At 48.5% G+C, this 27697-nt stretch overlaps 2 protein-coding genes across 4 annotated transcripts in view; one reads left to right on the forward strand and one right to left on the reverse strand.

The window, feature by feature from the left end:
• Positions 1-408: 408 nt before the first annotated feature.
• PEX5 (peroxisomal biogenesis factor 5) lies at positions 409-25200 on the forward strand. Of its 3 annotated transcripts, none has more exons than XM_078607810.1 (16): positions 409-507; positions 5352-5579; positions 6860-6895; positions 8123-8264; positions 9727-9867; positions 10364-10472; positions 11923-12025; positions 12597-12734; positions 13383-13496; positions 14197-14316; positions 15491-15634; positions 16367-16437; positions 16906-17115; positions 17722-17887; positions 19047-19204; positions 20130-25200. In XM_078607810.1, the coding sequence occupies exons 2-16, from the start codon at positions 5427-5429 to the stop codon at positions 20344-20346; spliced, it is 2022 nt and encodes a 673-aa protein (XP_078463936.1). In that variant the 5' UTR covers positions 409-507; positions 5352-5426; the 3' UTR covers positions 20347-25200. The 3 variants fall into 3 exon arrangements, with proteins under 3 accessions (XP_078463936.1, XP_078463937.1, XP_078463939.1); XM_078607811.1 differs by having other exon boundaries at positions 17725-17887; XM_078607813.1 differs by lacking the exon at positions 12597-12734.
• A 1449-nt stretch (positions 25201-26649) lies between these two features.
• Positions 26650-27697, reverse strand: part of LOC144728264 (procollagen-lysine,2-oxoglutarate 5-dioxygenase 2-like) — a 32402-nt gene continuing 31354 nt past the window's right edge. Inside the window, exon 4 of the mRNA XM_078607573.1 lies at positions 26650-26806. Coding sequence (XP_078463699.1) covers positions 26650-26806 — 157 coding nt within the window. The remainder of the gene's footprint in view (positions 26807-27697) is intronic.

Genomic DNA, 27697 nt, shown 5'->3' on the forward strand with positions numbered 1-27697 from the left:
GGTGATTGGTGGTGGAAGGGAGGGGGGCCCTAAACCTGCATTAGCCGCGCGATCCTCTTTAAAACGCACGTGCCCGTGTTGAGCTATGCAGGTTTTGGGGCCGTGGCCGGGGCTATGCAGGTTCCGGGGCCGTGGCCGGGCAATGCAGGTTTTGGGGCCGCGGCCGGGGCTATGCAGGTTCCGGGGCCGTGGCGGGCTATGCAGGTTTTGGGGCCGTGGCCGGGGCTATGCAGGTTCCGGGGCCGTGGCCGGGCAATGCAGGTTTTGGGGCCGCGGCCGGGGCTATGCAGGTTCCGGGGCCGTGGCGGGCTATGCAGGTTTTGGGGCCGTGGCCGGGGCTATGCAGGTTCCGGGGCCGTGGCCGGGCAATGCAGGTTTTGGGGCCGCGGCCGGGGCTATGCAGGTTCCGGGGCCGTGGCGGGCTATGCAGGTTCTGGGGCCACCCACTGCCCCCCGTCTGTTGTTGTAAGGCGCCCCTGGGTTTTGCTGGTGACGGCAACGTTGAAGGTGAGACGTTTTTATTTTACCTAATTCCCTTGACATGCGATTTTTTTTTAATCTGTCAACTTATGCTTTGTCTTCTGAATGTTTAACAAAAGAAAAACGCGTGGATTCGGCGCTTGCCGCTGTTAAAAAATAAAAATAATAATAATTATCCCGTTATCGATTGAGGCCTGCGGTATAATGCGGCGGTCTCGGATAGATCGCCGGCCGAGTTGGAGGGCACCTCGCTCGGCCGAGCCAGGGCCTTGGGTGGCTGCCCACCCCGAACACAAAAGTCCCCGGCCTCAACAACAACAAAAACCACGCGTCGACTTGTTAACGACGCGTTGTTATGTGTTGTGTTGAGTCCGTCGCCTTTCAACAACAACAAACCCATCGAGGACGTTACACAGAGGAGGAGTTGCATCGCAGACGCCCGTGAGAGAGAGCGAGCGAGAAAGAATGCCGACGGCTTTGGGAGAACTTCACCCAGCAGTGGATGTATCTTGGCCCGACGTTCGTGGTGGAGGTGGCTTAGGGTGTTCATAATGCCACCATCGATTAGGATTAAGCCGCGCATCTCGGTGCGGGAGCCTTACTAAAATACGTTGATGCTCGTCCAAGCTTCACGTGCTATAATAAAGGACATTGTTATGATAGAGGCGATTTCAGTCAGGCAGACAGAGTGGGGTTAATGTGATATCGGAGCATTGCGCCTGCACTGCTTCTCAAGAATTCTGATTCCTACTATTATGTTTTTTCGGTAAAGTCACGTAGTTAGAAAATAATAAAATAAAAATAAATTAAAATAAATCAATTAAATCACGACGTTTCTGTAAATTTAGCTGTGACGGTCCCACCTGAAGACGGAGACTTGTGTTGCCTCCGAAACGTCGTGATTTAATTTATTTTCATTTATTTTTATTTTATTACTTTTTACCTACGTGACTTAACCGATTAAACTTAAGAGTATGAATCATTGCAGTCACGAACGCTTCAAATCTATTCGGATTTTATTGTCGCAGCTGGGTTTTCAGTGATTCTACGTAAAACCCACAGACTCGCCTAAACCCACACGGTTCATTCCCCTTTATATACAAAAACAACTAATTTTGTGCGTTTAGTTTGTTGTCCTTCCACGGCACCCTCCGCTAAGCACGATTGGCTACGTACGGTGGGAAATAAGTTCAATAGACAAGAGATACATAGATTTACATGGAAATCCATGATATGCTTAGAGACCCATCGACTCGTATTGAGACCCATAGACTTACCTCGACACCAATAGATAGACTGAGCTGTGATTAAACCGTGTTCTCGAGTGTAATGGGTTGAAAGCCTTAGCCCAGTAGCCAACGGCTCAAACAAAAAGCATGATTGAAGTTGGGTTTTTACTCAATCTGGCATATTATACAATTTGGGAATACATCTTTTTAAAATATATATTATTGACAAACGATGCACATTATTAGCAGGGCATATGAGAGATGTGCCCCTATTGTCAATAAAATACGTAATAAGTAAATAGTTATGTGATGCCATCTTCGATTGTCAATTTATTGACACATGGTAATGCTCTGCTTTCTGCAAAGAGCTTCCATGCAAATATATATGCTGCACTACATGGACCTCATATGATTGTACAATTGGATAACCATTGGGAAAATGTACAAAATCACTGGATGACATTTTTGTTTGCACATTTTTTAAAGAAGTTATTTTCTTCAAATGTTGTTTTCTGTTTGAATGAATATGGTAACAAATGTTTTACGTTGCTTGCTTTAAATAAAGACACTTTAAAAAAAAGTAAACAACTCTTGCACAAAATAACCTAGGCTTTGTGTTCTCAGCTGTCTAGTAATGTCGCTGCCGTATATTTTAAAACGTTAATGCAGACCACACGATCCCTGACCGCTTGTTATTGACTGATTTTTAAACTCTTTGAGCTCATTAAGGAGGTTTCGAACTTTACGCTGAACGTCTTTAAATGCATCAATATGCCGTACTGCTTTTATATTTTTTATTTTATTTTGCAAAGCATCAAATGCCATTGCATTTAGACGCTAAGTCCATTGAAATTTTTGCTGTTTGAGTTGTCCCAGTTATCACAGGTGTAATGTCTCATTAGTAATGTAATGAACTCATGATGAATCTTGACTTAAAGCTTTCGTGACTGCAGGAATTCATATTCTTGGGTCTTTCGGTAAAGTCACGTTGATAGGTTCAGGAAAAGCCTTTTCCTGAAGCCTTTTCGTGAAGACGACCGCTTGTGTTGCGATCAAAATTTCGTGGTTTTCTGTTATTTTTCATCTTTTTTTTTTACCTATCTACGTGACTTTACCGAAAGACCCAGGAATATTAACTCATGATGACAAAGTAATTCGTTGATTTCCACACTATGGGTGACTCTTCAGAGTCTCAGCACCATCATCTGCATCATCATCCTTTCATGGTTGCTAAAATGAACATAACTGATACATCTGTATCACTTTATAGGAAGTCATTTTTTAGCATATGATCAGGGCTTCATTTTCATCTGGGTTTGTCTGCGTCGGTCATCTGGGATGTTTCTTTACCCAGCACACCACATCCAGTGTAGCTCTCGCTATGCCACGTGCCTACTGTAGACTACCAGCACACGCCTCTCCCAGTCCACCTGCAACCCGGATACAATTCCAGCGAGAAATGAAGCCCTACACACAATGAACAAACTATACCTGGAATAGAAATGTGGAATTTGCTCCACTGGCTAAGGACAGTTTAAATAGTTAATAATGATTCTGTCAGTTATGCTATTGGTAAGTTATAGGTGATGCGAGTCATTATTTCACGCTGTTTTCTGCTACGCTATTGGCTTTGCCTGCTTTTGGTCAGGATGTGTTACAGTAGCAATGAGTTGTGATATGTAGACACGTATTTCGACACTGTATAGACCCATTGTGGCGAACAGGCACGCAACAAGTCATATCTGCCAAGGGCAGGGTCAGAGTAAACGTTCGAGTACTTTGTATTCTGTTTAATTTGTTTTGACGTTATCTCTTGGCGTGCGCCTCTTGTGGCCATTGTTTTCAAAGGTGACCTTGTTGATCCTCACGTCTGGAAATGTCAGAATTGCGGCTTTGTTCTATTGACCATGGTGTCTCAGACGTGCAATAGGATTACATATGTCTTGTGTTTAAAAATAAATAAATATATTCGTTCCAAGTCTATTTTTAACAGGTCATTTAATTATTGGCTTGGTCATTATGAACGTAAGCGCTTTTGAGCTATACCCTGTAAGCCGGTTAAAAATGGGAAAATTAATCCTATTGCTTAAAAACAAACTTATACAGAATATTTTGATTGGGTTGAGGTTATGGATGGTTTTACTGTTTGATCACAATATATACTGTGTCGAGTTTTGCTTTGTGATCCAGGTTTTCCTTGAAAGATAGACGTCTGATATAGACAAACTATCTATGTGTGTATATATAGCCACCCCAATGCAGTGACTTTGTCACCATCCCGAGTGTCGAGTCCTCGCCATAGGAATGTGGAATGTACACCACTGGCTCATTGACTGGCCAGTGCTCACTCGAGCACAGTCACTTTGAATTTGAACGTTGTGTAAATCAAATTCAGTAGCTACGCAGTAAACTCCTCTGTCCAAATCCCTATCAATGTGCCCAATGTTTGGCAGACCTCAGAAGCTGAACAGGGTTGAGCCTGGATGTTACTCAAATGGGAGACCGCCTGAGAATAGCAGGTGTTACATGCTCGGGCTGTAAGTTGGCCAAGAGATGGCAGTATAGCAGTGGAATATTGAATCTGTCGATACAGCACTTTGAGTGTTTCCTCCTCTTCTGCGTTTCTTTTTCTCTATGGCCTCCATTTTCTTCCAATGTGTCAAACAATCATTAATGGAATTTGTCCAAACATCCCTATCAAGGCTGAGTGAGGCTTTCCCCGGGTAAAGGGCATTTTTATTACTGTCATGCCGTTGAACAAAAAGCACCCAGAATGTTGCTGATCTTATCCGATTCCAGAAGCAAACAAGGCCTGAATAGTCCTTGGATTGTGACCACCACGGATAAAACAGGTGTCAGGCTATAGTAATAGGTTATTACCCTTTCAACTGGTACAAAAACTGACACCTTTATACAAGGCATCATGTTTGCAATAACCACAACACAAGCAGTGAAAATGCTTACCCCGAGCTCTCAATACTCTGATAGTGCGCTGTCTTTGAGTTGTACGCCTTTTGGCGTCATCTGGTCCAACACCAATGGAGACTAGGCTCTAAGAAAAGCTGTCTCAGGTGTGGACCAATCAACTTCATGGACAGTGCATATCCATTACCATTATCAGAGTTGTTTATTTTTGTTTGCATTTTGACTGCTTGTGTTGTGGTTATTGCAAACATGATGCCTTGTATAAAGGTGTCAGTTTTTGTACCAGTTGAAAGGGTAAAAAACTATTACTATATTTTGCCACTGGTAAAGGAGGTCTCATAGGTGTCAGGCTGCTAAGGGATAGTGCAGCAAAACCCATTGTTTTGCTCCACCATACCCCAAAGTCTGCGCTGCATGGCCAACTCAACCCCACAACGTGCATGGCATGGGGAGGCCCTCATCCAGCAGTGGATTCACAAAGGGCTGTAAATGTACATGCACATATATATACAGTGTTCGATGAAGACTGTAAAAATTATATGTTGCTAATTGTAATGACACGGTTTTCATGCATTGATCACCATTGTAGGTGTTACGTGGTTTGTTACATCATGACCCCATTGAAGATGAATTTATAAAAGGGCTGTACATGTTCATCGCTATGACAGCAGCATTTCGATTAAGTCGGTATTTTTGTTAAAATTTTCTTTAAAACAGACGCAGGGAGGAGGGGTAGCTGTTGGCGGCTGACGGCTCGGTCGTGGTGGTGGTGTCCGCTGAGACGAGGCAGCCATGGCGATGCGCGAGCTGGTGGAGGCGGAGTGTGGTGGAGCGAACCCACTCATGAAGCTCACGACGCACCTCACGCAGGACCATGCGCTCCGGCAGGAGGGCCTCGGGCGCCCGCTCTGGCCACCACCGCAGGCGTTACCTGATGCTTCCGTGGTAACATGGGGGGTGGTGGGGGCGGGCTTGCGATGGGGATGGTGGGCGGGGGGGTCATATTTTATTGCAGGACCTCTCTGACACTAATTGTTGCCACGTACATTTGAAATCTGGGCTAAACGCACGTCCCAAGATTATCTCAGTAATTTTACCGACCGAGCCAAACACACCATATATTCATCTTCTTGGTTCTTTCGGTAAAGTCACATAGAAGGGAAGTAATAAAATAATAAAAATAAAACATAATAAAATAATATAATAAAATAAAATAATAATTATTATTTTATTACTTCCCTTTTACGTGACTTTACCGAAAGAACCAAGAAGATGAATCCCTGCAGTCACGAAAGCTTTAAATCGAAAATTACACCATATATTGATTGGAGGCAATAGTACGCCAAGGATATATTTGGGAAATAGCCGGAAATAGTTGCTACGACTGGCAGTAGTTGCAACAATTAACAATAGACAATTACCAGTGGTTGCTGCGCCATTTCCTATTGCAAAAAAAACGAGTTGCCCCTATCTGAATGAATCAGATTGTGATGTGATTGGAGATTGCCATTCTATTTGCTTGCCACAAGGAGCACAGAGTCCACATGACCACCTGAGGTTGTGTTCTCTCTGTAGACCAATCATTATTCAACAGACACACTTTTCAACAATCTCTGTCTTTATTGGCTATACACGACTCTGTCGCTCTATGCCATTGCTGTGCCAAGTTGGCATAGTCATGCCGGCTGTAGCGGTTTTTAGGGACAAACCCCATAATCAATGAGGCACGTAACGATTGATTGATTTGTCGAGTCGGATATATTCTAACACTCACAATGTGTGAGAATCGATTATTTTTCAATCGTACAATTTACACACCAATGTGACCTGTGTACTAATAGTACCAACGACGTGGAGCGAATATTATAGTACGAGCGGCCTCTGGTGACGATTACCTCGGTACATAAAGGGTGTAGGTTTTTATTTTTATTTCTCTTCGTGTTGTTTGTGAAGAGAATACAGAGTGGATGGCACGGCAGGGTTAAACATCCTGCAAGCAAAAAACGCGCGTGCTCGTGAATAATTCGAGCACGGTTATAATTGAAGGGACGTGTTGGCGGTGGGCAGAGCCGCTGAGCGGCCTCGTGTATGAACTGGCAAATGCTCTGGAACATGACTTGAACTAAAAAAAAATCTTGCACGAATATTTTGGGAGGTGATTGATTTCTGGCTCGGTGTCGAGCCGCCCGATATATTTTGCGTTTAACGTCTGTAATCGTTTGCAGGTATCCAAGCCGCTTTCCCAAGCGTCTGAGATCGAGGTGAGAGCCACGGCTGTACAGTAAATATCCACAGTTTCACTTTCGTTTATCTACTACCGAATACCTTTCGAGCTTGTGTTGATGTATTATTAGTTTCTCCTACAGGCTGATACTTAATCTAGTCTGTAAGATTTCACACACACATGTATATATATCCATATCTTCTTCAGATCTATGATACATGAAATTGTTGATTTCTGTACAACAAAAGGTGTACTTGTGACCATACGATTCAGCCTCTCATTATGCTTTGCATATTACATGACACCACCATACCACAGGTATTATATACACCACCATGTTTAAGACCATTAACTCAAAACGGCCTTGTCTTTACATACATTGATTATTACTGACGGTGCATCAAATCATGATTTTCTCCATTCAAATTACTATTCATTGATACTTCCAAGTTGTTTACTCCATTAAATCCCAAGCATCCTGCATGCGCTTGCATCGAAAGACGAGCAGCTTCCTTGCTGTTCATGCATTCATGATGCATGCAGGGAATTGTGTTAGTGTGATTTCATTTTAGTTATTCCTTTATTTTATAATGGGTTTACGTAAACCCTGCAGCCAGAGGAGGTGCTGCATTCCACACAATGATGAAAACTTTGAATCTCAACTGCGAATCATGCCAATTCATCAAATCACCAGGGAGATGGGTGGTGGGGGATATCGTTTATGGTGGTGTGTAAACATCAGTACTGGTGATACAAAGGTAGCCAAGTTTATACAAAGGTAGCCAAGTTTATTGGCTGGGTGTGGTGCTGGTAACACCGCCCCCTCAGTGTGCGCCATGCCAAGAGTCTGTTAAAGGTCACATGGGATATCTTTGTCTTTTTTTAAAATCCTTTATATTAAGTTCGCTTGCGTGCTTGCTTGCGTGCTTGCTTGCTTGCTTACGACCGTGCAAATCTTTTGGTCGTTTTTTAACCCACTTCCCGTGATCCAATCGAGCTGACATTTTCCACACAGACTCGTTGTGCGAGACAATTAATGTTCGTGAAGAAACATTCCCAAAATTTTACACTGTTTAGGGAAAACAAATTAAATATGTAATTACCAATTGCTTAATACTGGCAGACAATCATCTGACCCATAGGTGGTAGCCATCTCAAGCCGGAGGACGAGAAGACTCTAGCCGCCACGCATATAAAGGATTTATAGTGAAAAACTTTGTTTTTACGGTTTACTTGTTATTCATTTGTTTTTAACTACCCACAGCTCGTGAATGAGTTCCTGCACGAGCAGCAGCATGCAAGCCATGCGGTACGCGCTCGGGCCCCGCAGACTTTCAAGATGGATGAGTTGCTTGCTGAGATGCAAGAGATTGAAAACTCCAGTCTCAGGCATGCCCCTCTCCGAGGTATACGTTGCTTCTGCCGGCCACATGTTCCATTCCACCATGCACTTTGTTTCGATTTAAAGCTTTCGTGACTGCAGGGATTCATCTCCTTGGTTCTTTCGGTAAAGTCACGTAGAAGGGAAATAATAAAATAATAAAAATAAGACATAATAAAATAATTCTCACGACGTTTCGGCCACAACGCAAGCAGCCGTCCTCAGGTGAAGAACAGGTCTGTCGGAAAGACAGGGTCTGAATGACCCTGTCTTTGCGTTGTGGCCGAAACGTCGTGAGAATTATTTTATTATGTTTTATTTTTATTATTTTATTATTTCCCTTCTACGTAACTTTACCGAAAGATCCAAGAAGAAAAAAACAGTTTGTGTTTTGTCATTTCAAAATATTTCAGATAAACTAGCAGACGTAGTGCGTGTGTTGTTATTGTTGCGCTTGTTTACCCAGCAAAGCCTCCAAGAGTCTTTGTCAGGAATGTCCTGAATTTTCGCATTAGGTGGCGATGATTTCCGTGTGTATTCCAACTGAGTAACTTGTGGCTAATTTTTCAAATTGAGCCCAATTTGGTCTGTGACGTTCACACTTGCGATTATCTTCACGGCATCTTTAACGTCCAATGTGAAGCAGCCAGCACGTATTGTTACGATAAATGCGCCCGCAGTATTAATCACCCACAATGTTACACGGAGGAGTGGTGACAAAATTGTCCTACGCTGTGCTAAAATCCTGACAACCCAAATTCGATTCCTGGACACAATGGGATAATTGTTGCCAGTGGTAACGTGTAACCTTGCCTTGCCGTCTCTTAGATTTAACAAAATAAATAATAATTTACAACCCTTTGTCAATCCACTGGTGGATGTGAAAAGGGGTTTCTGGATGTGCACGTGTGAGGAGGGTGGGGAGTAATGGCGCAGTGGTTAGCGCACTGTGCTATGAACCCTACGACCGAGTTAAATTCCCACTCACAGCCAACACCAGTGATGATAATCTGAACCAGTCATTGTCCTCCCCTAGGTTGATTAAGCCTCAAATTAGTACCTGGTGCGATGTGTAAACATCAGCATTGGGGAGATGGAGGCGGCTACATGTGGTGTTGGCTACCCATCCCCTTGTGTGTCGTGCCGGCCTTCAACGGTGCTTGTGAACAGGACTTTCCCTAACAGTCTATTCAGGCCATATGGGGATCTTTGTCTTTCATGGTGACACACTGGTTAACAAATAGCTCTACCAACCTGCCCCAATCACATTACCCACCGAACTGCTTGGTAAAGTATGACAAAACACACCCGTTTGACCAACACAGCATAGGTAGGCCTTTATCCCACAGTTGGTTATTTTATTTATCACCTGCATGATTCGATGAAAACATGATGAGCAAAAGCACCATTGTCAATCGACGAATTGCTGCAAAGCCTAACCGCGACCGAACCCACGTGCTTGTCTGTGCGCGCGTGTGGATCGCCAGCCCCGGGCGTGGCGGACCTGGCACTGTCAGAGGGCTGGGCTCAGGAGTTCCTGGAGAGCGAGGGTCACGGCGCCACGCTGGAGTCCGCGCAGCCTGGGCCCCCCGAGGACTGGAGCCGCGAGTTCATCGCAGAGACCGCCGGTCGGATTCCGCCCCCCCGCCCCCCCCCCGCCGACGACTCTCACTCGCTCACGACGCACCGCTTTACGACGCGACCCGACCCGATACAAGCAAACGATGGCTCTCACCCCGCAACAAACACACCGAGGTGGCAGTGGTGGCACGAGCACGGAAGAAAAGTTTCGCCGCTCTCGTAAAAATTCGCAATTAGTACGGAGTAACGCTGAAAAGCTACACACGGATCGATTCAAGAGTGCATTGATGTGCCGCCATCTCTTGGCCAACCTCACAGCGCACGCCTACAGCACCTGTCTGCTGTCGAAATACTAACCAGGCGCAACAATTCTGCTTATCTTCCGAGCTCTGATGAGATTGATCTGATGACATTTTAGAGCGATGACCTTTAGATTGATTCGGTCATAGGCCATATCAGTGACAAGCGATTCGGGCGGTCGGTGGGTCATCGAGTGACTCAGCTTGGCGTCTCCCCCCCCTCCACCCATGCCTCCTACGTCAGACCCAGCCCATGCTTCCCCTGTGAAGTGGGCCGAGGAGTACCTGGAGCACAGCGAGGAGAAGCTGTGGCTGGGAGACTTTGAAGCGGCCAAAAGCGAGGACCAGAAATGGTGAGGGCCATGCGCTACACTGCATTTTCACGTGCGGTTATTGTCCGTGTAACGACGATGGCTGGCTAACTGAAGAGCCCCAAGAATAGTGGAACATGTCTCCGAGTATTTTCGTGTTTCTTAATGGTAATGTAAGGATCCCCCCCGATTAATCAATTAAAATGTATTATTCTGCCTCGGATGCATGCGTCAAATAGTTTTGCTTGAAATTAATTAGGATTTATACAAATAAAAAATATACTAAACCAGTTCTGCAGTCGACTCCATATGGAAATGTTCTACAAAGCGTAACCATAGCACCGTCATGGGCACCACAGTGGTCTGATGTCATCTTCCTCGCCTGGTATGGAGGAGGTCGGGGGTTCAATCCCACCTGTGATGCCTGCTGTATATTTGGAGCTTGCGTGTTCTCCCCTTGATCGCGTGGATTTTTCTCCGGGTCCTCCAGTTTCTCCCTCCACATTCAGAAACATGCATTGAGATTATTTGGATTACATTGCTGCTATAAATGTCCAAATGCTAAGATACTTTGTTGAGCTTTCATTTGTGGCCAGGTTGCTTTTGAAAAATAAGTTACTACCTCAGTGGGCTTTACCTGATAGGATGGAGATGGTTTATTTGTATGTGTTTGGGTGATTTGTTTACCTTTTTTGTACTTTTCACTACTATCATGTTTTGTACTGTTTGTAACATTCTAACCCACCCCTTCTGGACATCTGTGACAAAGAGCTTCAAAGCTCATCGGATTCCTCCAGTATAAATACATATTCTGATTCTGATTCATGAAAAACCCCTCTGCCAGTCGTTATAAAACTAACCACACAGCTTACCAGCAGCAATGTCAAGATCTGGAGAGTTTTTTGGCAAGAAAATACTTTCAACAACGGGTAGTATTCAATAACGGTAACCTGCTAAGTAAAAGTGTGGTTCGCGTGTCTGATTTGGAAGGTGGGCGGATGGGCGTGCGGCTTTAATACCACGCGCACCCAATAAACGCAGCGCGACCACTGCCTTCTCCACCTGAAGTACAGTCCCTAGCTCGCCACAGAGGGCATCGCCGCACGCTTGTAACACGCTGGCAACGTTTTCGTTTTTTACGTGCGTGCGTGCGTGAGTGTTTGACCGTGCACGTCCTTTTGGAAGCTCGCTTAATGGACCATCTTGCCAGCTTTGTGTACGCGTGTCTGTGTGATTCCTGCTCACGGCCAACACCAGCGACGATTATCTGTACCGGTCCTAGGCCTCCCCGAGGTCAACTCGGACTCAAATGAGTACCTGGTGCGGTGTGTAAACATCGCCACTTGGAGACAAAGGCGGCCGGGCATGGTGATGGCCACCCACCCCCTCGTATAACGTGGCGGCCTCCAGAGGTGCTCACTAACAGCACTTGCCGCACCAGTCTGTTGAGGCTAGACGGGGGACCTTTGTCTTTGTTTTGTCATCCTGCTAGGGTGGACGAATACAAGCCGCAGGAAGTGGGGGGGGAGGAGCTCATGAAGACGGCAAATGAGTTCCTGGGAAGCATCGACGACCCCAAGTTCTCAAACTCCGAGGTTGGCTTACGCGAAGGCGTGCGTTCCTCCGGCCTAACGCATGGTATCTGATAATGCGCCGCCTATTCCGTAGACTATGCAAATGCGTAAGCGATTCCTTGCTTGTTGCTTTGCTGGGGAGTAAATAAACATCACATGAACCAGAAAAAAAAACGTCGGTCGGTAACCACTCGCGTCTATAAAACTGAGAACTTCTTTCTCATAGTCCACACTGCTGGCCTCATCTCCCCTGCCTCTTTGAGTCCAGGGCTGAGACCTCCTGTTCCTCCCCTCCTGCCTTTTGATCAGTTACCTCTCCAATAACGCCCTTCTCCGTTTGCCCACCTCTCTGCGCTTCGAACTCCACCACGATGAGCAGTGCCCAACATTTACACGTATGAGCGCTTGCCCTTTTTGTTTTCTCACCTATGATTTTAAAATGACAACAACTGTGGATCACCGCAACTTTCCCACGTGCACCTTTTCACGCGCACGCACACACGCACACACGCACGCACACACGCACGCACACACGCACACACGCACGCACACACGCACGCACACACGTCCGCACACACGTCCTCGTCTGCAGTTTATGAAGTTCATCAAGAAGTTGGGGGAGGGAGAGGTTACCATTGAGGGAGGCCGCGTGCTACACACGGGTGCCGATGCCCAGCGCTGGGCCGAAGAGTTTACGCAGCAGCAGCAGCAGCAACAGCAGGAGCAACAGGTACCGCGTGCCGAGTCGCTCACGACAAAAAAAAACTGAACGTGCCCTCAAGTCGCACGTGCGCTACAGCATTGCCGTGTCGAGGCCGTTTGAAGTTTCCTTGGCATGGGCCGTTGTGTCCCATGGATCTAGTTTGGAGGGCCCTACGGTCGTCAACATGCTGCGAATGTGCTACCGCTGGGCCGTGTCACCGCAGCTGACGCATGCAGGTGATTTAATTGATTATTGTAATTCGAAGGCAGTGTGTAATGAGTGGGCACTGGGTGTTGTCAGCAGACCAGCCTGCCATAAGTTGAATTAACTTATACGGTTCACTCGTCTGCTTAAGCCAGAGGTGGAGAATCCATTCCTTACTGATGGCAAATTTTAACTGTCAGACACCTTTGGCACACTGAACATTACCACACCTCACTTCCACCGAGTCCCTAGCAATGGCAGAACTGACTGAGCATGCTAAAATTGAAAACTCGGTGGTGCCAAATTCATAATATTCCCCTCCAGTGCTCGATTAGTGCAGCACGGCACGTAGGTTTCCTGCCCCCCTAGCTGAAATCGTTTGGCCGACCATGTCTTCAAAGAAAAGCGTTTTCTGCCCTCCTTTGTTTCCGACTGCGTCCCCTCGTGCACCCAAACCGGGCCCACGGGCAGGTTCAGCCAGAGACGGAGCCGGAGGAGCGGGGCGAGCCGTGGGCGGACGACTTCGCTCGGGCCAAGAACATCACGGTGGGCGAGGAGTTTGAGAAGGCCCGCGCCGCCGTCGAGGTGAGGCGCCCGCCGTGGTCGTTTGCATCTCCGCCGGGTGTGATCCATTTATAGCCGTCCCACCGATTCCTAATTGCCGGGTGATTGGATAGTGTCAACGCGATGGCCCCTAATGTTTGCGGCCGAGAGCGTTGAAAGGTTTAACGGGTATATTTAGATTGTTGTGAGGCGTGGTAAATCCACTACTAGATCAAGCCCTGGCCAAGCCTCCTTGCGATGTATTAATCCACCTATCAGCTGCCCACGACGCACCATCTGCTTCACAGTGAACCTTAAGCTTTGCCTGATGTCATTCACAAGAGTAGGCCATTGTGGGTCTGCATCATGGTCCAGATTTGCCAAAATTTGAAATTTACACTGCAGGTCTAGCAATCGTCGCAGACTAATGCCCCCTACTGGCAGACCAATGCCAGTGTGCAGGCCAGGTACTGAGTTACCTTGTGCCCACAGCAGAGGTCGCAATCGGGTACCCGATACCCGTACCCTACCCGATACCCAGCTACCCGTACCCAGCCGGGTACCCGTTTGCGACCCTGGTGCGGCCGGGTACGGGTAAGGAATCAAAACCCGTTTGTGACCTCTAGCCCACAGGAACAGCTTGGGGGAGGGGGGTGCCCTTTCAAATGTGTTGTGATCAGATTGCAATATTAATTTATCCTGGGGGAATCCCTCGCTGGGCCTTGTTTGCGCTGTCGTGCAGTCCGACACGGACTTCTGGGACAAGCTGCAGGCCGAGTGGGAGGACATGGCCAAGGGCGAGCCGGAAGCAAACCCATGGTTGTCCGAGTACGACGAGGTTGTCGCCTCTTCCTACGACAAGGTGCGGCGACTCCTCCTCCTTACATTGCCGCAGTCGTACGCAAAACCCCTTGGGCAACGCCGTGCTGTTGACTCCTAAAGACAGCGAAACTGGTGCCACGCTGTCTGCGAAGGACTGCCTTGCTGCCACAAATGTACGGAGCCGAGTTCGATTCCTGCTCCCGGCTGACAACTGGTCCTTTTTGGCTTTCCAGGGATTGAAACCGCCTTAATTGTAATACTTGGTGCCAAGTTCCGTACCTGACCATGACAGTGAATTATTTATCCGCTTGTTAACTAGCAGCGTAGCAATTAACTGATTGCCTTTTTTTTTATCAAGCTGGTACCACTGAGACCTTGGTTTCATATCCAGGCAAAGCTGCCTGTGATTAAACCAGGCTCTCGGGTGTGATGAGCTCACGGTCTCAGCCCAGTAACCAATGACTGCGCAAAATAAAAGCCCTTCAATCTGGCTCTGTGCATAATTTGGTACGAACATAACTGTCATTGGCAGGGTAGGTGGCAAAATGATGCCCTTTCCATAATACAGGTTTATTTTGGTTAGATCGCACGGATATAAATGTGTCGTTTAACCCGCCACCACCCCACACAGCCAATTAGTAAGGTTTGTCTTGGAAACAAAACGTGCCAATTCGTTATTAGTTCAGCACACCGGTGTGTTGGAGAGTTAACCCACAACATTTACAATTTGGCATGTTTTGTTTACGTGGCAAACCTTACTAATTGGCTGTGTCGGGTGGCGGCGGGTTTCACGACACATTTATATTTACGCGACCTAACCCCATAAAAATCTCTTATGGATGATATTGGTCGCGAAAGCCTCCTACTCGGTGTTAAAATGAAGCCCTTTGCTGTGTGGACCAGCAGAGGGCAGGGATCTCTGCGACAGTTCTGAATTGACTCATCGTCTCACGGCACAATGACGAAAACAAAGTCGGCACAGAATTGGACAATAATTACAGCAGTAAAATCGCGTTTATTTCATCGTCAAATCGATGTGCCAGTACATGCCCAGTTTACACCCCTTGGCGGCATGCCTTGCGAGACTTTACTTGGGCTCACAGGCCACGTGGCGTTTTATTTTTTTGCGCGGCGCACGAAGCCGTCGCCGCGTTTTCCCCGTTGACCTCTCGTTTGCCCTCCCCCCGTTTGGTCCCGGCGGTGAGACGGCGCAGGGCTACGTGTTCAACGAGGAAAACCCGCTGCAGGAGCACACGGAGCCGTTTGACGAGGGGCTGCGCCGGCTGCAGGCCGGAGACCTCCCCAACGCCGTGCTGCTCTTTGAGGCAGCCGTGCTGAGTAATCCCACACACATGGAGGCAAGTGTGCTGGAGGGGCGTGAAGTGTGCAGGCAAGTGTGCAGGACGCTCCTGGGCAGGTGGAGGCAGTCACCCTCCAGCAACAACGGAGGGTGGCTGAAATGCAGCAGGGTGGCAGAGTAGGGGGCACGGGTGATGCATCTGCCATCTCGGTCAACCCAGCACACCAGGGTCTGTCCCGTGACCTGGTGTCAGCGAGCCTTCGACAATTCACGTTGCCTTAAAGTGTACCGAGCCTAGCGCAAGCACTGTGGTGTCGTCACCACCATTTAGTGATGAATGGCGGCTGTTATATACACACACATGTATTGGAGCAGCGGTAATGTAGTGGTTAGCACACAGCTCTGTGAACCCACTGAGCCGAGTTAGATTCCTGCTCACGGCTAACATCGTCGACGAATATCTGAACCAGTCCTGGGCCTCCCTTAGGTCGAAAAAGGCTTAATATAAATCTTGGTGCGAAGACTGATACCTGGCCACGATGATTGATTATTCCTTCATTTTATCCAACATCTAGGAGGTAAGAATCAACTCCATTCTCACTTTCTTAGATATTGTCTTGAAGATTAATGGCACAGTTTCAAGTGAACTGTTCGTCTGGATGTGAGAATTGTTCTCGGACTTAGCGGTGAGCTGAAAACAATAATTTGCATGGTAAAGGCTCGTACACGTGATTGGCTATTCCGTTAATTACTTTGTAATCGTCGTGTGTGTGTGTTTTCAACCGAGCAGGCATGGCAGTACCTGGGCACAACTCAAGCGGAGAATGAGCAGGAGCTGGCTGCCATCAGTGCCCTGCGCAGGTGCACAACGCCTGTCCTGGCCCTTCGTTATCACTGCCTGCCTTGCTCCGCAGAGCTCCTATAGACTGCTTCTGCTGTGCATGTTTAATTGTGGTACAGAGGAGAGATGTCCTAGTTGGTACACTGCGCTATTCTAGCATTGGGAAATATATTCAGGAGCTAAGTACCAATGTCGGGGACTGCTAGCCACGAGAGGGCTTCAGGAGAGAGTTCATCTAGGGGTGCAGACAGCAGTGGTTTTACTATATGATCCACAGTGTGAGTTGCATGGCCACAATCGGTACAACTGTGGCTTGTCTTTAATTTTTCACGTATAAAGGAGCTGTGCGCATCCGCCTGTTGTTGACCTGATGCGGATGATGGTTGCACCAGTTTCCTCGGTGAGGAATGTCAGAGCCAGGAGATGCGATGCTGGGCTACACGGGAGGGGGGGGGGGGATCCTTATATTTCGTGTACGCGCATCGCAGGTGCCTGGAGCTAAAGAAGGATAATCTGACGGCGCTGATGGCGCTCGCGGTGAGCTTCACTAATGAGGCGCTGCAGCAGCAGGCTTGCGAGACGCTGCATCGCTGGCTCGCTGCAAACCCCACCTACTCGCATCTCGTGCCGGCTGGCGCCGATACAGCCACGGACGGCGCAGCCGGCACTAAGAGGCGGCTCAGCTCCGTGCTGCCCAGGTGAGGCTGCACGCCCACCACTGACGTCATCGTCCTCATCACTTGTCATCGTTGTTGTCTTCGTCGTCATAACAAGTGTCAACGCGAGCGTCGTCACCACCACTGATGTCGAAGATGATGGTTTTGTGTTTGTTGTAATCGTCGTCATTGCAAGCGAAAGAGGCATGCGTGTGTGAGTTCACGCGTGGCCCGTGAAATGTATCTGAAAATCCCATTCGGCCATCGGCAAGGAGAAATATCCCAACTCCTGCCCTGGTGGCGAGATGCTGTCTACCTCGCACTGGTATACAGGAGGTTGTGGGTTTGATCCCAACGCTGACACCTGTATATTTGGAGTTTGCATGTTCTCCCCTTGATCGCGTGGATTTTTCTCCGGGTCCTCCGGTTTTCCCTCCACATTTAGAAACATAATTTAGATTATAGCAGCCAATAGTATTTGGCTGCTTCCACGTAATAAGCCACTTTCGTTGAGCTATCATTTGTGGCCATGTTGTTTCTGAAAAAGAGCTCTTTAGCTCAGTGGGCCTTACCTGCTAAAATAAAAAAAATAGTACAAAAAATAACCCCCTCCTATTGCCGCCCCTCTCTGTCGTGTTCCATTGGCAGCAGCTACTTTGCCGAGGTGCGGGAGCTGTTCCTGGAGGCGGTGCGCTGCGGAGAGGGCGCCGTCGACCCGGATCTGCAGTGCGGCCTCGGCGTGCTCTTCAACCTGAGCGGCGAGTACGACAAGGCCGTCGACTGCTTCACGGCGGCGCTCGCCGTGCGCCCGCAGGTGCCGCTCGCTCCGCGTTGGGGGGCGTCGCGCGCGTAATCGCACCGGCAATCCGGTGCCCCCTGGACACTCGTTTGTAAATGTCCCATCCCCCACCCCTCCGCCTCAGTCAAATGAGTCAGACAGCATAAACCAGACGGACAATATGGAGCAGCTGATCTTCATTGCAGGCTGCAGTCATCTCGCCACCGTGGCGGCCACGGTGGCTAGGAGATGTGAACTACCTCGCCTGGTATACAGGAGGTTGTGGGTTCGATCCTGACCTGACTCCTATATATTTGGAGTTTGCATGTTCTCTCTACCTGTGGTCCGCGTGGACTTTTCTCCAGGTCCTCAGGTGTTTCCCCTATAAATTTCCACATAAGCAACTTCGTTGAGCTATCATTTGTGTCCAAGTTGTTTCTTGAAGAGAAGCTATGTAGCTCAGTGGGTGTTACCTGGTAAAGTAAAGACAGAAATAGTTTAAGATCAATTGACGTAGAAGCATTTCTCTCACCTACACGGCTTCAGACTCGTTGGACGATCTGTGCACAGTACTCATCTAGAAGGCGAGAGCCGCTTATTTTTGGCGCTTTGTCTTCAGCCGGGCGGTGTTGATGCACGCCTGTGATCGAGCACTGTGGAGGTAAGGGCTGGTGGATCACAAATGGGCGTCAAGTTGCTTTACCTTGGCTCACCAGGAGAAGGTGATGCAGCGAATGTGGACTCTACCTGTTCCATCTGTAACGGGATAAAGGGTTGCTTCCTCATATGCGTGGGCTTTCTCCGGGAACTTCCGTTTCCTCCCACATGTAAACACTCATTAATTGGTCGATAACAACTTAATGTATAGAGGGCCACAAAGCTTGGGGCGGGGGGGGGGGGTGCGAAATGTGCCATCAGCTCAACACTCGCTGGCTGCCTTCCCTGTTCTCTGCGGTGCCTCACACCCGAGTCGTTCCCTGTTTGGGGAGCGAGCATGTTACAAGTCGAATCTGAATTATCCGAAATTATTCATTTGATGACCCCCGTGCCGTCATTTGCGGGTCGCGCACCGCTTCCATGCTCGATGCTTCCTCGCGAGGCGGGTGGGGGGGGGGCTGCTCGCGCATGACCCGGCGAGTTTGGGGTGCTGGTCGTGCCGTGTTACACCACCGTGGGTGGTGCGTCGTGTGGGCAGGACTACCTGCTGTGGAACAAGCTGGGGGCGACGCTCGCCAACGGCAGCCGCAGCGAGGAGGCGGTGGAAGCGTACCGGCGCGCGCTCGAGCTGCAGCCGGGGTTCATCCGCTCCCGATACAACCTCGGCATCAGCTGCATCAACCTGGGCGCTCACCGGTATGCCGCCAGGGATAGCCGGCCGGGCGGGAGGCAGAGGTCGCAAACGGGTTTTGATTCCTTACCCGTACCCGTACCCGGCCGCACCAGGGTCGCAAACGGGTACCCGATACCCTACCCGTACCCGATACCCGGCTACCCGTACCCGGCCGGGTATCGGGTAGGTACGGGTATCGGGTACCCGATTGCGACCTATGGGATGAAGCCATGTTGCAGGCGCGGGTGGGTTGATTCTAGGAACTTGAATTGTGAGAAGAGGTAAAGTCACGTAGGTAAAAAATTTAAATTAATAAAAGTAAAATAAAAATAAAATAAAAAATCACGGCCTACCCATACCCGTACCCGGCCGCACCAGGATCGCAAACGGGTACGGGTATCGGGTACCCGGTTGCGACCTCTGGCAGGAGGGCAGGTGGGCGTGCGAGCTAGTGATCGTTACGTTGAGATGTCTTTTCTAGAGGAGGGATATCTGATTGTGTAAGTCATATCGAAGTATTTATTTGCGATGTATGCAAATGATCAAATAATTACTGTATATGGAAATGATACATTTAGGCTAATGGAGAATACAACACTGTGCAAACAAGACGAAACAATTGTAAATCAATTACGAACGGGACAGAAAAAACGAAATCATGAATACTTGAATTACGACTGCAAATGGTGAGACATCATCAAATCAATAGGGGGGGGGGGTGAATTGTTTGCACATTAACAGTGACTGGATTCCACCATAGCAATGTAGAATTTCTATCAGACTCAATCACTGACCGCTCCTCACTCTTTCGAGTGGCAAATCGTTTTGACTTCACGTTGTAACAATAGCGAGCCTTTCATTACCTCCGGGTTTTCACGCACGCGCGCGTGCCCCCGCGTCTGCACGTTCTTGCGCCTTATTCCCCCACCCCGACCGCTCGCGACGCAGCGAGGCGGTGGAGCACTTCCTGGAGGCGCTGCGCCTTCAGCGCAAGGCGGCGGACACGGGCGGTGCGGTGGGCGCCAGCGGCGTCGACGCGACGTCCGACAGCATCTGGAGCACGCTGCGCATGGCGCTGTCGCTCATGGGCCTCGGCGACCTGCACCGCGCTGCCGACGACCACGACCTTGACACGCTCCTCTCCGCCTTCGGCCTCGAGCAATGACGGCCATGGCCGCTCGGCTCCGGTTCGGCCGCCCGGCTGCCTGCGCTCGCCGGCGCGGCCGGCCGCGACCGCTCGTCTCCACCGCGGCGGCGGTGGCGGCGGCTCGCCGACGGTGCGTGGTTTTGCCGTCGCCCGCGCCACCGAAAGGCGGTGGCGAGGGCGCTGATCGCGTGCGAGTGCGGCGGAGACGAGAGAAGCGAGTGCGAGCGGCGTGGCGGTGTGCCGGGAGTCGCGGCCGGGCTGTGACGGCGGTCGGGGCACGGTTAGCGAGAGCCGTGGCCACATCTCCGCGCCACTCGCTTGGCTCTGTTTGTTACAGCGCCGCCGTCTCGCTAGCCCCGGTCCCTTGGTTGATTCACTTTGGCTCGAGTTTGAAATCGTTTACCTGGGAAAGATGTCAATGGGTTCTAGGAGCCTTGTTCAGGAGTGTTGTGCTTTTGGACAAATCCTGTTGGCATTGCCTGGAAAAGATCCACACGGTTAAGATCATGTGCAAGTTAAGCGTAGATGATTATCCTGTTGTGCTTTTGCATAACGGGCAGGTTTTCCACTGCACAGGTGCGTCACACATGTGTGATGACGACTCTAGTTCCGTGTGATCCACCAACTCCAGCATCCGAGTAGCTGGAGGGCAGTTCTGAATCCCCCACCACCGATCAACTTGACCAATTTAACATTGATTCTTTGTCAATTACTTTCACTTTAACGCGGGCATAATTTTGCTTTTGCAAGGCGCGTAGTTTTGTAGAAGACGGCAAAAAAAAAAATTTAGGAACAACATTAACGGCAGAATTTACACACGAAAAAAAATCCATCGCAGTAAACTAATCTGCTAAAGGATGATTGTAAATATAACGCGGCATTGCGCGTGCACGCACAGGTCTGCTCCTCGCACGAAAAATAAAAATGGAAAAAATCTCGAGTCAGATGGCAGTTGTCGCATGTGGGCCAAAAGCAGCGAGGGTTTTAACATTTTAAATTTTTTGTCAAAAATTATTCTCAACAAGACCATGCACTTAAGGATATTTTTTTCTCTTGGTGGGTTTTCAAAAAGACGCGGTCTCTCGCAGGTACGACATTTGGTGCCACCGCTTCGCGTTGAAATGGCAGCCGTGACCCAGCCAGCAGTACGCGACTGATCATGCCTGCACTGACCCAGCCGATGAGGATAATGAGTTAAATACAATAATAATTGTGCTAAAAATTATAATAATTATTGATTAATAATGTATGAAATCGTAGGCTGTCCGTCTTGTGTGTCCATCCGTAATGTCCAAAACCATGCATGGGAAGGTCACGTGACCGGATGCATGCTTTCAATTTGATGTGTTTTGAACTATGCGACGTCGTGGTTACAAAATGCACCGTCACGTTTGTGGTCGCTGTCAAGACCGAAGTGAGAGGCGGCGATCGCCTCTGTAGAGAATTTTAATGACTAAGATTACACGGTCAGGGACTAGTCCTATCAATGATTATTATGAGAATACAAGTAATAACTATGGAGCTATTTGTGTAAATGTGTAAAGTTGTGTATAGTTAGACTTACTGCAATAGCTCCGAGATGACAAGGAAATTAACAGTTATTGTGCCATCTGGACACAGTGATAATATCTGTGTTTTGCCCTGAACAATAATAATGTTCAAATATTCTGGTCAGACGGTACTGACCTAGTGTTTAACTCACAGCTGTTAAAATTGTGAGTTCAAATCCCTGTAAAGGTTCTTCTAAGCCCATGATCCCTGGGGGGACACAATGTAAGAATATTACCGTATTCTCCAGATTATAAGATATTTCTGAAAGTAAGACACACTCCAAACTTGCGCCCGGTGACAATACAATGATTCAAATCTGGTCACACACACGTAACGACGTTGGTGTGCGCGTGAGACTAGATTTACATCTTTTAATTTGGAGAATATGTTTATGCTTAACACACCCGCAGTATTAATCAGGGCGGCCAGCAGGCCCAAACCGCAGACCTTCGTAGGGAGCCGACAAACGCGCCACCGCTCGGCAAAGTCACCGGCCCAGTGTCACGATGTCACTGACTACTGCGAAGCCTCTGGTCAACTCCTGGTTCTTGGCGGGCTTGCAAATGTCCATCTGTAGCTGCGATGGCTTGGGCTCGGGGGGGGGGGGGGTGGTGGTCTCTGTGGGGGGTTCGTTAGGTCTTCCATAAAGTCAGCCGGGCTTTGACCCCGGCACATCTTCACTGTGAGGGTGCCAGGGTGGCGAGATGTTAACTACCTCGCCTGGTATACAGGAGGTCATGGGTTCGATCCAGACCCTGATGCCTGTGTATTTGGAGTTTTGCATGGTCTCACCATGGTCGCGTGGATTTTTCTCCGGGTCCTCCGGTTTTTCCCCGCCACATTTAGAAACGTGCGCTTAGAGAGTATTTGGCTGCGTTACATTTCCACGTCATAAGCCACTTCGTTGAGCTACCACATTTTGTGGGCCAGGTTACTTCTTCAAAAGAGCTAAAAATAGCTAAGTGGGCCTTACCCGGTAAAAACAAAAAAATGTGTTTCGTTTTTAGAGCTCGACGTGACAATGAAGTAAAGGCAATTTACCCAAGGTTCCTTAAGGGGACGCGACAATTTTGATTGGCCTGCAAGTGACCCCCATCGCAAAGTGACTTCTTTCGCTTCGTGTGGGAGGCCTCTTGGGAGGTGTTTGGCCAGTGTCGAGTTAAGGGGGAGGGGTGGCGCTTAATTCAGGCGGATATCGGTCAAAAGTCGTGTGTCGGTTAAAGTCGAGCGTGGTGGTGGTGATGTCCGTAATTAGCAATGGAGACTCACCCTATATCGATTAGGGGGTGGGTGGGGTGGGGGCGGTGAAGGGCTTGAAAAGATAAAACCACAGAAGTGAGTGCTGCTTGTGGGGGTGCGGTCGTCATTAGTCGGGGGTCTGCCGTTCACCCCCCCCCCATCCACGATTCGATTAATCGTTTTGATTCACGAATCGATTAAAATTGGTCTCTCTTTTTTTTAACGATACATCGGATTCATACTCTTAGGTTTTTTCGGTAAAGTCACGTAGGGAAAAAAATATATAAATAATAATAGAAATAAAATTATAATTCACGACATCAGGTGGGACCGTCACAGCTAGATTTACTGTATCAAGTGAGGAAAAATCCAAGAGACCAGCTCTTAAATACAAGTTGAGGGGGGGAGGAGGGGCTTATCTGAATGTGGTAGCCAGGGAATGGCACGGTGGGGGAGGGGGCTAAAAGAGAACAATAGGTGCACATCGACTCGGGGTTGTGGCCGGTGTTAGCTGATAATTAACATAAAAGATACATCGGATGTCGGGGTCTCTAGTGGCCACAGAGGTCATAAGAGCGCCATGCATGCAAACATGCGCTCAAAATTAAACACATCCACTCTTTACGCGTGGGATCCAATGCAAATATTGTTGAATGTAGCCTAATGTCTGTAGCCTCGAAAAGTATCGATTAATTGCATCGTTACACCCTTAAATATAAAAAAAACATGCAGTAATTAGCAAATGCAAGATTGATTTCAGTGTCCGTGGCACCCCAGTGATCACTAACCGTGCTCTTTAAAAGTCCAGCGCATGTGCCTAGATCCAGCACCACTGCGTTAACTGTTTAGACGTGGTCACTCGGTCGAGAGAGATGTGTGTATCTATATAAGGTATGCACCAAAGTGGTCGTGTTCCTCAATAACGTCATTTGTCCTCCGTCCTTGGCCCACGGATTGGGCATTCAGTGAGGCGCACACACACACATACAGGAGTCGATTGGTGAACACATATCTCGGCCACTTGGAAGAGCCCCCGGTGATCGTGAGCCAACCATGTGATGGGTCAGCACTCCCGCTAGCAGTGGAATCATGTTAATTGGTACGATGAAAACACGGTTAGATTAAATTAGCCTTTTTTTATCGAAGCGTTGTTGGGGTTTTTTTTTCCCTTCCAGTTTGAGGGTCAGCTTGTGGTTGCCTGCAGTGTTATTATTTTTTGACATATCAAAATGAGGTGCCTCTTGCAACAGAGGCCGACTTGGGAGAGTTTTGTACCCCAGATATCATCAAACGATACAATGAGATAAACCACCAGTGGCGTGGCGATGGAATGGGCAGGTGGTGCGAAGGCACTGGGAATCCACGGGCCAGAGGGGTCGAGGCACGGGAGGGCATTGCATAGGAGAGGCTGCCCGCCGTCTGTAATATCCTGCACCAAGGGCCATGCCAACCATGCTACGCCACTGGTGATCAAGGTGATGATCTCCTTCAATTACGCGTCCCAGGACCAAAGCAAATGGCAGTGTTGATTTGTTACGGTTGAAGTAAAAAAAAAAGCAAATAAATACATTTACGACGTAGATAATTATACGAATATACCGCAGTATGTGGATGTTAAGGTCTTCAGTGCACGCATGCCGTACATTTTGTAACGGAATAATCGTGAAATGAATCTGCTGCCGCGGTTCTAAGCAAAAAAAAAAGATGATTTTCACAATATCATTTGATGTTGGCTTCTCGTGGTCGTATTTGGTGTCTACTCTGAGGTCTATGTCATGCCTCTGTTACCCGAACCCTTGTCCACCACTGACTCAACCGTGACTTCCACCACAACCCATGCGTGTTTCAGTGCCAGCGTTTGTAGTGTGCTCTTGTGTGGCGCCATCTGCCAGGCGTTTCAATTAACGCAAGTCTTCCAATGCAACGAGTGCTTTTGTTCGTTGTCGATCCCAGCAAAAAGGTCACGACGATGTTGAGTGCCCTGGCCTCTCCGTGGTTGTGCGAGTTTGTGGCCGAGCTTAAAATAAATGTGGGCGATTGTTAAGCAGCGATGATGAATAAAAAATAAATTGACAACAGTCATTATATGTCCTGTCTTGGTAGACTTGAGTGTGCTGATGTTTAAGAGAGTTATTGCCAGGTCGACATTTTACCCTCCAGTACTCAATTAGCGTGGCTAAGATGTCTGCAGTGATGGACTTAACCCCTTTCCCCGTTCCGAGACGTCTGCAAGTTGCAGGGTGGGTCTCGTTCACTGCCGAATCTCGGAACTCACAAGCGGTTAGCGTTAATTTTATTTAGAGGCATAGCACCGTTCTCGTTTTTAAAGACATTGTACTCGCCGCAGAGAACCGTTGCAACACGACCGCACTATGATAGCTATCGCCAAACCGTGCCACACGCCCTCCCACTTGACCTTGTGAGAGACTCAGTACGTCATTGGAATGGAATTGGAAAAGCTGATGACGTACAAGTACGTCATCGGAATGGGAGAGGGTTTATATTGTTTGCGGGCTGCTGCGGAGTAAGAGGCCTCCTGCAGTTGAGGGCTGTATGAAATGGAAGTCGTGGGTCGGATATGGCCCACGCGGGCTGTCAAGCTCACCACCCCTACCATTAAAGCACTGTTACGAACACTTATTATTGCTGTGAGCAGAAACCACCATAAAATGCCTTCATATCTGAAGCTCACCTCTTAAATCCATTCGTAAGCTTCTGCAAAAGTCTGGGTTCAACCCCTAAATTAGTCGGAAATACTGGATGTATCTCAAAGTCGACCAAGCACAAATCCTAGTTGTCAATCCACTGGTTGAGGTCCTCCCCACGCACACAGCGTGGGGTCGTGCCTCTTGAAATAAATCGGAAAATTACTCGCTCTGGTACAAACGTTTTTATTAGCCTGTTAGGTGTGCGATTTGTTCACATTTAGTCGTGTTTATAATCGGTCGTTTCGTTATTCTTCACGGAGGTCTGTGCTCTATCGGCAAAGAAAACGGCCTCGGCATCGTTTATTTTCTTTAAATCTCACTTGGGTGCAGTTTTTTTGCGATTTAACTGCGGTCACGGAAAGAAAAGAACAAAAAACCACGCCGCCCGTACAAGTTTTTCCACGAAAATCGAGGGGAGCAGAGTTCAAAAACAAACGAGTTACATTAAAAATAAAATTACATTTTTCCACATCGGTGGGCTTTGTGATGCAGTCGCGGCACTGGAACGCGGCTGCTTGAATCCCACGAAGCCGCCGTATGGGAACACCGCTGGGACGGTTTCAACACTCATAACTCGACCGCAACATTTGTTCACTTTCACCGTCGTCAACTGACGGCTCGCTCTCACGCAAAAAAATAAATCTGTGACGGTGGTGGCTCTTTCGCTCTTGCGAGAGGAACTGCTCAACTTGCTTTTTTTTTACAAAACAGTTATGGATTGTAAAGTGCACAAAAGCTTTTAAAATGTGTGGCTATATTTTTGGACAGAAAAACTAACAGATCTTGAGATTTGTTTTCATTGAAGTGTGAGGAACTCTTCAAGTCAGGCGCTCGTCACAAAGTGGTGAGTTTTAACCGTAATTTTGGCAAATCCCTTTTCTCGACACCGCCTTGGATCGCACGGCAGCATTGCACTCGGCACGCCTGCTGCTGCTCCTGCCCTCGAGGGCAGGTCGTGCCTGAGGCTCTCGGCGCCAGGCCTAAGGCAGAGGGCACGCCACTAAGGCAGGGGTCGGCAATCTGCGGCTTCGGGGCCGCATGCGGCTCTTAAGTTCTGCTTGCGCGACGTTATTCGCATTGCGGCTCTTGAAATATTGAGATGTTTTCGATTTTTTTACAGAGTTTGACGAAAATGGCTCTTCTTGTTGCGTTGGTTGCCCACCACTGCTCTAAGGAAACCCCACAGAACACAATGCCCATTGCCACAGGGACGAAACTTAGGCAAGGGCCTGGCAGGTGGGTGTACCCAAGATGTTATGGGTGTATCGGTGGTGCCAGGGGGGGGGGGGGGGGAGTCTAGATTACGTATGTCCATTCAAGTGCAAATGAAACACTGCCAATCACTGCCAGTTCACCACTGGAACGAACAATTGGCTTAGTAGGAGAGACAACGGTACCTGGCTTTCAGCATCCCTCTACAAATTGATAAATCTGCACATCCCATTGGCATCCATCCCTCGCCTCCCACGTAGGATCTCACAAAGTTAAGGCTTCCCCAAACGTCCCCGTTTTGGACGCGACACACTCCTGGAGGTTTTCGCAAGTGCCGTCCCATGTCCTTGTGCTTTTTACTAAACGGGTTAAGGGGTGGAGCTACCTGGGTTGTGGGTGGAGCTGCAAGATGAGTGGGTGGGGCATATGAGCGGTGGGCAGGGCCAAAGTGAGAGAGCCCCACCCACTCGGATGAGGCTGTGAAAGTGAGGTGGGGTTGGGGGTGGGGCCAGTTTACCACGTGTCCCGGTTGAGCTTCCCAGAAATGTGGTAGCCTTAACCAAAGGATGTGACTGAAGGCTTCCCTCTGCTAGGGTTGCCACCTCTGCAGAATAACAACAACAAAAAACCCGGGACATATAATGGGAAGATAATTTCAA

The sequence above is a fragment of the Lampetra planeri genome, chromosome 28 (genome assembly GCF_965212315.1).
Source record: "Lampetra planeri chromosome 28, kcLamPlan1.2.h2, whole genome shotgun sequence".
Lineage (NCBI taxonomy): Eukaryota > Metazoa > Chordata > Hyperoartia > Petromyzontiformes > Petromyzontidae > Lampetra > Lampetra planeri.

Coding starts and splice junctions, on each gene's coding strand:
- PEX5 (XM_078607810.1), top strand. CDS start 5,427: ATGGCGATGCGCGAGCTGGTGGAGGCGGAGTGTGGTGGAGCGAACCCA. Junction 10,473..11,922: donor AAAAGCGAGGACCAGAAATG/GTGAGGGCCATG, acceptor TCATCCTGCTAG/GGTGGACGAATACAAGCCGC. Junction 16,438..16,905: donor GCCATCAGTGCCCTGCGCAG/GTGCACAACGCC, acceptor CGCGCATCGCAG/GTGCCTGGAGCTAAAGAAGG.